The following is a 12,451-nucleotide window of genomic DNA, read 5'->3' on the forward strand; positions in this document are numbered from 1 at the left end:
AAAGTTTTTCCAAAATGTGTTTAAATATAGCAGTTTAACACTTAAAAAATTTTTTTTTGTTAATGTATAATGTGAAAGTGGGTTTAGATGTTTGAAAAAGTAGCATTGTATAGCCTAACGTTAATATTACTAGCTCCTTTCAGGGAAACAAATGTGTGTTTAACCAGTTTGTCCAGTATGCGCAACCATAGTTTGGCAAGTGGATGTTTGATAGTAACAACACAGAGTAACGGTATGTTTTCTAAACAAGCCTAAAGACTGTTTTAGTGTTGACTACTGCAGCTGGTTTAGCAAATTAGCAATAACGTTAGCTAGCAATTTCCAGCTAGCATTTTCACCACTTAGTACGCATGCCTTGATGCCTTCCTCACGGCAAGGTTCTGAGGTTTATAAGGTGGGGGAGTGAGTATTGCAGGTTTGTAAAAGTTTCAATTCGGTGGGAGAGAGTGATAGGGAGTTTTTCAGACACATACACACACACAACTGCAGTACATGTTGTCAGGACACCCTGAGAGATGCTGTTCATTCCCGGGTAAGTTTTCGTGAATATTCAACCCAATCACACCGGGTTTACAGACCCGTTCATATCGTCTGAACACCAGCCTATTCGTTTCCCAATGTTCACGCAGGGTGTGTCGAAGATACCACAAAAATACTTCTAAAGAATCGAAGCAAGTCTCTCAATTTTTTTTTCATGGAAAATAACCATCTAGTTTACGTCGCTTTTTTTTTCTAGCTTTATTTACAAACGGGTGCCTCACCTCCCTATTTCCTTGTGGATGTCATAGTAGTCAGTCAGCCGGCGCATCTTCCTGAGAACGGTCTCCTCGTCCTCCATTGTGTCCTCCTTGTCTTCTTTAACTGCAAGGTAGCACAGAAGTGAGGACACAATTACAATGTAGCCTAATTACAGGCCCACATTTCATAGTGTTCGGGCCTGTGTTAATCACATTCCCAACTGCTAATTTACATCTGCCTGCCTCTACATAGCTGCATCTCAACAATCTGACTTTTCACTCCAAAATGTAAGTTTGTCAGATGCTTTTAGGCCTCAAAAGTAGTCTAATGTCAAGATGAATCCACGTCCTTCAACATCGGTTGTGTAGATCCGGCTGTCAACTCAAATATCCTAAATGAATAGAAAAGATAATCACATAATAAAACAACCAGGAAATTAGACGGTACTAATATTTTCCTGTAATTTGGGGATTAAGGCATATAGCTGAAACGATGCAACTGGTGGCCTAGGATGTGGATATGTCTCATCATTCGTCTACTTTGAGGTCTGAAAACAGACCTCAAACTATGCCTCTGTGTCAATACTGGAATGCATATTTGATTGAATGGTACCCCAAGGCTTACCTGTGCGTACGGTGAGCTCAGCCTTACAGGACACAGAACCAGCCAGGTTCTTGGCTGTGCAGGTATACACCCCTGAATCTTCTGGACTTGTGTTGAGCAGCACAAGGGAGCATTCGTTGTCATCATACACAAAGGTGATGTGACTACTCTCGCACAACAATGTAGCATCCTAAAACAAAGTAACAATATGTCACTCTGGAATTAATCACATTTCATGAAAATAAGCATGCATATAATGTGGACCCGCTTTAAAGGAAATTCTGCCACTTTTCAACCTCATATTCATTATCACCATACCATTGTCTACATTTGGGAAAATAGTGCATTTATATGATCTGTGGGGAAAAAAAGACAAGGTCCTAAAAAATGCTTCTCTTTGAAATCATAGAGTAGGATTAAAAGAAGAAAGAAAACTGTGATTTTCAAAACTTACAATACGTTTCTAGCCATAAGGAGGGTATTTTCTTGCTCCCCACATTACCAAGAATCTCATAGTGTTTAAAAATCACAGTTTTTAAAATGTTTTAACTTTTGATGATGTCATTGAGGAGAACTTTTCAACTTGATATTTATTTCTTCCTATAAACATAAAAATTAGCAATTTTCACATATGTAGACAATGGAATTGTGATGGAGATAATGACAATAAGGTTGAAAAGTGGTGGAGTTGCCCTTTAAATTATGTGACGCTTATAAAGGCCTCAGAAAGCCTTCACAAAGCCTTCAGAAACACGACATAAACGTCACAAATAATCTACAACAGTGTGTCATGCTTTATAAAGGATTCATAAATGCTGCATAACTGTGTGATATAACAACCAACGTCAAATGTGATAATGTTGAATGTCGAATGTGTCACTATGTCGAAAATGAAAAACTGTATACAATTTTGTTTTAAATAATTATACCACCACCCATAAGGGAGCTTGGCGAGTGGGAGGGCAAAGGGACAGATACTCGGGCACATGTACTGTAGACCCTAATCTGTGTACATGCCTGCATGGCTACTTCAATAGTTATTTCAAATAATTTTGGTGACTTCAGAGCAATTGCTAATGTTAGCTTGCTAGATAGCTAGCAGCATTAGCTAACTAGCTATATAGCTAGCTATATCAATATGAAATGTAGCTAGCTACAGTAGCAGTCAAAATATAGGACAAACTTACTCATTCCAGGGTTTTTCTTTATTTTTACTATTTTCTACATTGTAGAATAATAGTGAAGACATCAAAACTATGAAATAACACATATGGAATCATGTAGTAACCAAAAAAGGGTTAAACAAATCAAAATGTATTTTATATTTGAGATTCTTCAAAGTAGCTACCCTTTACCTTGATAACAGCATTGCACACACTCTTGGCATTCTGTCAACCAGCTTCATGACGTAGTCACCTGGAATGCATTTCAATTAACAGGTGTGCCTTGTTAATTTGTGGAATTTATTTCCTTCTTAATGCGTTTGAGCCAATCAGTTGTGTTGTGACAAGGTAGGGGCGGTATACAGAAGATAGCACTATTTGGTAAAATACCAAAATACCAAAAACCATCAATCATTATGATGAAACTGGCTCTCACGAGGACAGCCACGGGAAAGAAAGACCCAGAGTTACCTCTGCTGCACAGGATGTACATTAGAGTTGCCAGCCTCAGAAATTCCAGCCCAAATAAATCCTTCACATTGTTCAAGTAACAGACACATTTCAATGTTAATTGTTCAGAGGAGACTGTGTGAATCAGACCTTCATGGTAGAATTTCTGCAAAGAAACCACTACTAAAGGACACCAATAATAATAAGAGACTTGCTTGGGCCAAGAAACACAAGCAATGGACATTAGACAGATGGAAAACTGTCCTTTGGTCTGATGAGTCCAAATGTGAGATTTTTGGTTCCAACCGCCGTGTCTTTGTGAGACACGGAGTAGGTGAACGGATGATCTCTGTAAGTGTGGTTCCCACTGTGAAGCATGGAGGAGGAGGTGTGATGGTGTGGGGTGCTTTTCTGGTGACACTGTCTGTGATTTATTTAGAATTCAAGGCACACTTAACCAGCATGGCTACCACAGCATTCTGCAGCGATACGCCATCCCATCTGGTTTGCACTTAGTGGGACTATAATTTATTTCTCATAAGGACAATGACCCAAAACACACCTCCAGGCTGTGTAAGGGCTATTTGACCAAGGAGAGTGATAGAGTGCTGCATCAGATGACCTGGCCTCCACAATCAACCGACCTCAACCCATTTGAGATGTTTTGGGATGAGCTGGACCACAGAGTAAAGGAAAAGCAGCCAACCAGTGCTCAGCATATGTGGGAACTCCTTCAAGACTGTTGGAAAACCATTCCTCATGAAGCTGGTTGAGAGAATGCTAAGAGTGTGTAAAGGCAAAGGGTGGCTACTTGGAAAATATATTTTGATTTGACTACTAAATTATTCAATTTCTGTTATTTCATAGTTTTGATATCTTCACTATGATTCTACAATGTTGAAAATATTAAAAACAAAGAAAAACCCTTGAATGAGTGGGTGTGTCCAAACTTTTGACTGGTACTGTAGCTAATAGACTCAGCTAAATAGAAATCCCTCTTATGTACTACAGTAGCTATATCTCAAAGCCACACTCTTGTCATGAGATTTGTAAATGAAAGAGGCCTAAATTATCTCTATAATATTTACTTTTGTATTGTTACAGACACTGTTTGGGCAGGACAACAGAGTGGAAAATCCTTATTATTGAAGGTGAGTCTAGCTCAGAAAAAAGTTAGCTAGCTAGCTGGGTCTTTTTGTTTTGTAGTCTCATAAATGAAATGTATTAATTGCATTCCATTTGTCGTTATTTCATTGAGATGCAGGATATGAATTGCTTTGCATTGGTTGTTTTTGCATTGGTTCCTGTGTTGCTTTGACTCTTCTCTTTTTTGATAATAAGCTCTCCAGGTAGCCAATGAAGGCACTGAGACCCAAGCTCTCCCCAGTGCTTGAGATGGCCTCCTCCTTTACCTCATCCCATTCCTCAACAACTTCATTCCCAGACTGCTGCACTAACTCCCAACATAGCTGACAGGTTAGGACAGATAAAACACCTTTCATTTAAGACATTTGATAAAATGTATGGTTTGAGCATCCATCTATTCACTCTTGGACATTGTTTTAAAAGATCTATCTTTTGTGTTACTTCAAATGCAGTGGTGACCTGTGATGGGCTATGATGACCTGTGACAGAGTGACATCGGGCATAAGTTGTTGTCTTCCATAGGAGGAGAGGGAAAGTGACCTCGCAAAAGATGTTGAAACCCGTCTAACGGTAAGACAACATGAAAAATATACTACGCCAATCATAATTATGCTTTTGACATCATACTTTATTGGTTTACTATGGCATTTGACATATTAATGCCCTGCTCCAATATATTTTTCTGATCAAATCAATAATTAGACATTTGTTTGAAATGTTGTTTTCCCCAATAGACCCATTTGGCGATGTGGCCCTGAAGGTGGTTCCTGCTATCCTGCCTCCATCATCATACAGAATGACTGGGGAAATGATTCACCCCTAATATACAACCTGTAAGTATACAGGCTAAATAATAACACATAGTAGAACCATTTCTACAATGCAGTCCATCTGTCCTCTCAGAGCAGCACAGAAATGCCCTTATCCAAGCACAGAAATGCCCTTATCCAGAATGTGACAAAGGCATTTCTAACAGACCAGCTAAACTTTCTTTGTTGTTACTTTCAAGGTTGGATCCAACATGCAGTACCTCCAGCAGGCAGAGGCAGGAACAATTCATCCGGCAGCTTGGGGACAAGTGTATTTGTGTCACGATCGTTTGTAGAATTAACGGACCAAGGCGCAGCGTGCGTAGAGTTCCACATGTTTAATTAAAGAATCTCACTAAAACAATACAGAACAAAAACGAAACGTGAAGTCAAATGTAGTGCAACCTGGAAACTACACACAAACAAACAAGATCCCACAAAAACCCAGTGGGAAAAAGACTGCCTAAATATGATCCCCAATCAGAGACAACGATAAACAGCTGCCTCTGATTGGGAACCATACCGGGCCAACATAGACATATAATAACCTAGATAACCCACCCGAGTCACACCCCGACCTAACCAACATAGAGAATAAAAGGCTCCGGCCGCAAAACCTGACTCAATAGGGGAGGGTCCAGGTGGGCATCTAACGTTGGGGGGCGGCTCCAGTGCGGGGCGAAGTACGCACTCCGCTCGCGGATACGTCAGCTTCGGTGGCGGCTCTGGTGCGGGGATCGTCGCCGGAGGAACCGGACCGTGGATCGTCGCCGGAGGAACCGGACCGTAGATCATCATTGGAGGCTCCGGACTGGGAACCCTCGCCGGAGGCTCTGGACTGGGAACCCTCGCAGGAGGCTCTGGACTGGGGACCCTCGCAGGAGGCTCTGGACTGGGGACCCTCGCAGGAGGCTCTGGACTGGGAACCCTCGCAGGAGGCTCTGGACTGGGAACCCTCGCAGGAGGCTCTGGACTGGGAACCCTCGCAGGAGGCTCTGGACTGGGAACCCTCGCAGGAGGCTCTGGACTGGGAACCCTCGCAGGAGGCTCTGGACTGGGAACCCTCGCAGGAGGCTCTGGACTGGGAACACTCGCAGGAGGCTCTGGACTGGGACTCGTCGCTGGAAGCTCTGGACTGGGGCTCGTCGCCGGAAGCTCTGGACTGGGGCTCGTCGCCGGAAGCTCTGGACTGGGGACCGTCGCCTGAAACTCTGGACTGGGGACACGCACTTCAGGGCGAGTGTGAGTAGCAGGCACAGGACGTTCCTGACTGGGAAGGCGCACTTGAGGGAGAGTGCGAGGAGCAGGCACAGGACGTACTGGGCTGTGGAGGCGTACTGGAGACCTGGTGCGTAGAACTGGCACAGATGGTCCCGGAGCGATGAGTGAGTGCGCTCACTCACGGTGAGTGCGGGGAGCTAGCACAGGTCGTCCTGGGCTGTGGAGGCACACTGGAGACCTGGTGCGTAGAACCGGCCCACATGGTACCGGACAAATGACACGCTCCTCGGGACGAGTATGGAGAGCTGGCACAGGCGGCATCGGACGGCTAACACACTCCTCAGGGCGAATGTCGTGCATACTACGCCAAACCAACAGCTCTCTCGCTTCACTCTCCTCCAATTTGTCCAACAACTCCTCGAAGGTCTCTAACTCTCCCCTCCGTTCACTCTCCTCCACGTTGTCCAATTTGGCTCTCTATGGTCAGGGCATGACAATTTGTGTATTTGTATTGTTTTCACTTTTATTTTACCTCTCTTGTGTTAGGAATAGGGAGGGTACAGGGTCAAGTGATATAGAGTCTTTATGGATGTGTTATGAATAACCAAAGGTTTCTCACTTCAAATTAACTATTACAGGACTCCATGAAGTGTTAATAAATAGATTATAAACGCACTGCCGATTTATGAAAGTTCTCTCATGATCCACAGGTTACTGTAGGGTGTGAGGGGAATTTAGATGGGTCAATGGACCTGCAATGCTTGTGTTTCTGTGTCAGAGCCAATATGATTTGGAGTAGTCGAACCTGAGACCACCAGGTATTCTGTTCCCGTGCTAGAGACCAGGGCTCGATTACAACCTGTTACAATCTTTCAGCAGGGTGTATGACAAGGTTGTAGACGTTTTGTGATGGCTCAATTTAATAGGAATTATAAAGCCTTAGTAAGCCGTGCTTATGTCACCCTTTAAGAAGCACAGGATTATGTCATATACGACATAGGGGTATGTCACATTTGACATTGGTAATGATGCCACAGAGTTATGCCACATTTATGAACAGTGGCGTAAAGTACCTCAGTTAAAATACTTTAAAGTATTACTTAAGTTGTTTTTTGGGGTATCTGTATTTTATTATTTATATTTTTTACCACTTTTACTTTTATTTCACTACATTCCTAAAGAAAATAATGTACTTTTTACTCCATACATTTTCCATGACACCCAAAAGTACGTACAATTGGCCCAGTGTAGTTTGGGCTAGGGGAGGGTTTGGCCGGAGGTGCTTTACTTGGCTCATTGCACTCTAGCGACTCCTTGTGATGGGCCGGGCGCCTGCAGGCTGACCTCGTTCGTCAGGTGAACAGTTTTCCTCTGACACATTGGTGTGGCTGTCTTCCGGGTTAAGTAGGCGGTGTTAAGAAGCGCGTGGGTCATGTTTCGGAGGATGCATGACTCGACCTTTGCCTCCCGAGAATGGTGCCATCTGGTTTGCCTAATATAAGGAATTTGAATTGATTTATACTTTTGCTTTTGATACTTAAGTATATTTAAAACCAAATACTTTTACTCAAGTAGTATTGTACTGGATGACTTTCACTTTTACTTTTAAATTAAGGTATATTTACTTTTACTCAAGTTTGACAATTGGGTACTTTTTACACCACTGTTTATGAACTCTTTATTAGGCATGACACAGTCATAGATTACTTGTGACACATCTATGTAGTGTTTATGAACACTTTATGAAAGCTTTATGAAGTCTTTAAAAACTAATTTGAAACATAATTTGGAGTATGCTGTCACTACAAGTCATTGTTTATGTACCTTCTCAGCAGTTACCAGCTGAGTACCTACATTCTGGTTATCAAACTAGTTATCTATAGAGTATATATATGGCATGAGTGTGCAACTTCATAAAGGGTTACAATGATATACACACTCAAATATATATGTGTCTCCATGTATGCACCTTAAACCAAAGGATGTCGGGAATGGGCTTGCCCTCCACAACCACAGCCAAGCGTGGTGTCTCACCCATGTGCACATCCACATCCTCCATGATGGACTCAAAGGTTGGTGGTGCTACAGAGGGAACATGAAAATGTGTTAGATACTGTTGTCACGTTAGTATGTCGATACTTAAAGTATCATGGCAAGGAAACAAAACATGAAGCAGACAACATTTCCTGACGATGTACCTTGCTGCATGCAGTAAGGCATTTTGAAAAAGTGGCTAACTTAATGCCCATTACTATAGTGGATGAGAAGAGTTTCCACTCCCAAACAATGCAAAGCGCTTTGAGCAGCTGCAAAGAGAGATACATACTGTAAATCCAATCCATTATCATAATCTGTCATTATTGCACTCACCTGCCATTTCCACACTAAAGATGCAGGAGTCGACGCCAAACTTGTTGGAGGCAACACACATCAGTTGACCCACATCGCCACTCTTCACCCTCATGATCTTCAGAGTGTGCTGGTCATCATCAGGCATACTCATCTCATACAGTCCAGGTTTGATTGCAAGGACCACTCCACTCCTAATCGCAGGGAACAATAAGGCAGCTTAGATATCCCATTGTCGTGGTGATGTTACATTTTAGGGGTAAGAATTTTTTTTGCATGTCTGCTTCACACATCTTATTGTTTTATCCTACAGCACTTGATATTGAAATGGCATTCTTGCACACTGGCATATCTGTGAACTCAATTGTTGTGAAGCAAACAAGAAGGCCAGAGAACGGGCATGGTGCTTTTCAAATACAGTTTAGAACAATATGGCCAGTTGATTGAGGGCTCAGTGGGTTGTAGTATGCTGCTGGTTGCTGGCAATATCAAGGTTGTGAGTTTGATTCCCACATGGGCCACATACACTGAGTGTACAAAACATTAAGGACATGTGATGGAAAATGTTATGTTTGTGCTTTTCTAATAACCAATTTCTGTGTTCTATGTTTCTGCTTTTCTAATAGCCAATTTCTTTTTCATGCAAGTGACTGACTGAATCCTCACTATCAGTATCTGCAATTTGGCAGTACGCCCAGAATCTTGTTTTGAGAACGAAAGGATATTTGAGTTTCAAGGTCTCAGCTTGGAGAGAAGAAGCCTCATGAGGTATTGGTCGTTCACATGCATGAACCAAAACATTTATAATCAATAATGAATAAGCTAAATCATGCAAATACAATTTGTCTGTGTAAGTATATAACAGATCGAACGGGGCTGCCCCAACAGAGCTCCTGACAGACGTGTACTATAGTGCATGAAGTTTGTTGGAACCTCTCCAGTTAACCGTTAACAAACAAAGATTAATTTAAGATTGATGAGGAAAACAGGTGGCGCATGGAAGCATGAGGGAAATTCCCGGCTGACTAAAAGAGGACGAAACCCACCAAGACCAGACGCTTACTGTGAGCTGCCCAGGAGGACACACATCATCCGCGAACACAAGAGCGACATGTCAACTGAATTTCAGTAAGTCAATTTAAAATAATTTGTATAAAAATAAATGATGAAACAAATTAAATGAAAGGCAAGTAGCGCATAAAAAGATACCTATAGTCTTAGAGAGAGAAGGCAATTATCCTACTCTTATGAGAAGACTAGAGCGAGGGCATGACGGTACCACGGATAGCCCTGCTGACAGCTGTCTGTAGGCATTTTATAAGAGAAGTGTCTACATGTTCTGCAGACACTACTAATAGAACGTGGTGTACAGTAGCAGTCAGACGTTTGGACACACCTACTCATTCAAGGGTTTTTATTTATTTTTACCATTTCTACATTGTAGAAAAATAGTGAAGACATCAAAACTATGAAATAACACATATGGAATCATGTAGTAACCAAAAAAGTGTATTTTAGATTCTTCAAAGTAGCCACCCTTTGCCTTGATGACAGCATTGCACACTCTTAGCATTCTCTCAACCAGCTTCACCTGGAATGCTTATCCAACAGTCTTGAAGGAGTATCCATACATGCTGAGCACTTGTTGGCTGCTTTTCCTTCACTCTGCTGTCCAACTCATCCCAAACCATCTCAATTGGTTTGAGGTCAGGTGATTGTGGAGGCCAGGTCATCTGATGCAGCACTCTATCACCCTCCTTGGTCAAATAGCCCTTACACAGCTTTGAGGTGTGTTTTGGGTCATTGTCCTTATGAAAAATGAATTATAGTCCCACTAAGTGCAAACCAGATGGGATGGCGTATCGCTGCAGAATGCTGTGGTAGCCATGCTGGTTAAGTGTGCCTTGAATTCTAAATAAATCACAGACAGTGTCACCAGCAAAGCACCCCACATCATCACACCTTCTCCTCCATGCTTCACAGTGGGAACCACACTTACAGAGATCATCCGTTCACCTACTCCGTGTCTCACAAAGACACGGCAGTTGGAACCAAAGATCTCAAATTTGGACTCATCAGACCAAAGGACAGATTTCCATCTGTCTAATGTCCATTGCTTGTGTTTCTTGGCCCAATCAAGTCTCTTCTTATTATTGGTGTCCTTTAGTAGTGGTTTCTTTGCAGAAATTCAATGATGGTCTGATTCACGCAGTGTCCTCTGAACAGTTAATATTGAAATGTGTCTGTTACTTTGTTATGGAATTTTTATGAATAATGACTAAATTATGTATACATTTAACTTTGAACTACAGTATAACTAAACAGAATACTACTATGTTACTGTATGGATGTATGAATCTTATTATAATCATAATACTGAATATAATGTGTGTAGTTTTAGTCAAGAATTAGAACAAGGACTTTCTGTTCCTTGTTAGAATCAAATGGAGCTATCGTCAGACCGGCTGGAATGCTGTGTTCCTTACAGGACATTCTGTCTCTACCCAGGGAGGGGAGATACCTTGGGCTAGTAGTAAATTGTTTAACAGGTTGTAACGGTCCTGACCTGTTTTATGTTGTTTTTTGTATGTGTTTAGGTCAGGGCATGTGTTTTGGGTGGGCAGTCTATGTTATCTGTTTCTATGTTGGTTTTGGTTGCCTGGAATGGCTCTTAATTAGAGGCAGGTGTTTTGCGTTCTCCTCTAATTAAGAGTCATATATAGGTAGGGTGTTCTCACTGTTTGTTTGTGGGTGATTGTCTTCCGTATCTGTGTTATGTTTTGCACCATACGGGACTGTTCGGTTGTTCGTTCGTTTTGATGTAGTCTGTTCCTGTCCGTGAGTTTTACGTTTAGTTAGTTAAGTTCATATTCGTCTACGTCGTTTTCTTATTTTGTATATTTGAGAGTGTTTTGTTTTCGTGTGCCGTCGTTACGAATAAAGAGATGGCTTATTTCCCTAATGCTGCATTTTGGTCTACTGATCCTTCTCTCCTCTCCTCGTCTGAGGAAGAGGAGAACTACAGCCCTTACAGAATCACCCACCAAATTAGGACCAAGCGGCAACGGAGTAAGCAACAGGGCAACAAGGACTCCTGGACTTGGGAGCAGATATTGAATGGAGAAGGTCCCTGGGCTAAGGCAGGAGAGAATCGCCGCTCTCAGGAAGAGAGGGAGGCAGCTAAAGCCCAGGAGCGGTGGTTTGAGGAGGCAGCAAGGAGACGTGGCTGGAAGCCCGAAAAGCCATGGGAGCAGCTGGAGGCACTGAGAAGAGCAGAGGCTACCGGAGAGAGGAACCGGAGTTATGAGGGAACGCGTCTGGCACGGAAGCCCAAAAAGCCCGTAAGTAACACCCAAAAATTTCTTGGGGGGGGAGCTAAGAGGTAGTGGGCCAAGGGCAGGTAGGAGACCTGCGCCCACTTCCCAGGCTTACCGTGGAGAGCGGGAGTACGGGCAGGCGCCGTGTTACGCAGTAGAGCGCACGGTGTCTCCTGTACGAGTGCATAGGCCAGTGCGGGTTATTCCACCTCCCCGCACTGGTAGGGCTAGATTGGGTATTGAGCCAGGTGTCATGAGGCCGGCTCAACGCGTCTGGTCTCCAGTGCGTCTCCTCGGGCCGGCATACATGGCACCTGCCTTACGCATGGTTTCCCCGGTTCGCCTACATAGGCCGGTGCGGGTTATTCCACCTCCCCGCACTGGTCGGGTGACCGGGAGCATTCAACCAGGTAAGGTTGGGCAGGCTCAATGCTCAAGAGTGCCAGTACGCCTCCACGGTCCGGTATTTCCGGCGCCACCTCCCCGCCCCAGCCTAGTACCTACAGTGCCTACACTACGCACTAGGCTACCAGTGCGTCTCCTGAGCCCTGTTCCTCCTCCACGCACTCTCCCTGTAGTGCGTGTATCTAGCCTGGTGCCTCCAGTTCCGGCACCACGCACAAAGCCTCCTGTGCGTCTCCAGAGCCCTGTACAC

The 12,451-nt window shown here is 43.3% G+C and overlaps 1 protein-coding gene across 1 annotated transcript in view; it reads right to left on the reverse strand.

The window, feature by feature from the left end:
• Positions 1-12,451, reverse strand: part of LOC129817018 (striated muscle preferentially expressed protein kinase-like) — a gene marked incomplete at its 5' end in the record, with an annotated part of 113,456 nt that overhangs the window by 41,124 nt on the left and 59,881 nt on the right. The window contains 4 exons of the mRNA XM_055872003.1: positions 762-861; positions 1,363-1,531; positions 8,100-8,212; positions 8,501-8,673. Coding sequence (XP_055727978.1) covers positions 762-861; positions 1,363-1,531; positions 8,100-8,212; positions 8,501-8,673 — 555 coding nt within the window. The remainder of the gene's footprint in view (positions 1-761; positions 862-1,362; positions 1,532-8,099; positions 8,213-8,500; positions 8,674-12,451) is intronic.

Source organism: Salvelinus fontinalis, chromosome 19 (assembly GCF_029448725.1).
Source record: "Salvelinus fontinalis isolate EN_2023a chromosome 19, ASM2944872v1, whole genome shotgun sequence".
Classification (NCBI taxonomy): domain Eukaryota; kingdom Metazoa; phylum Chordata; class Actinopteri; order Salmoniformes; family Salmonidae; genus Salvelinus; species Salvelinus fontinalis.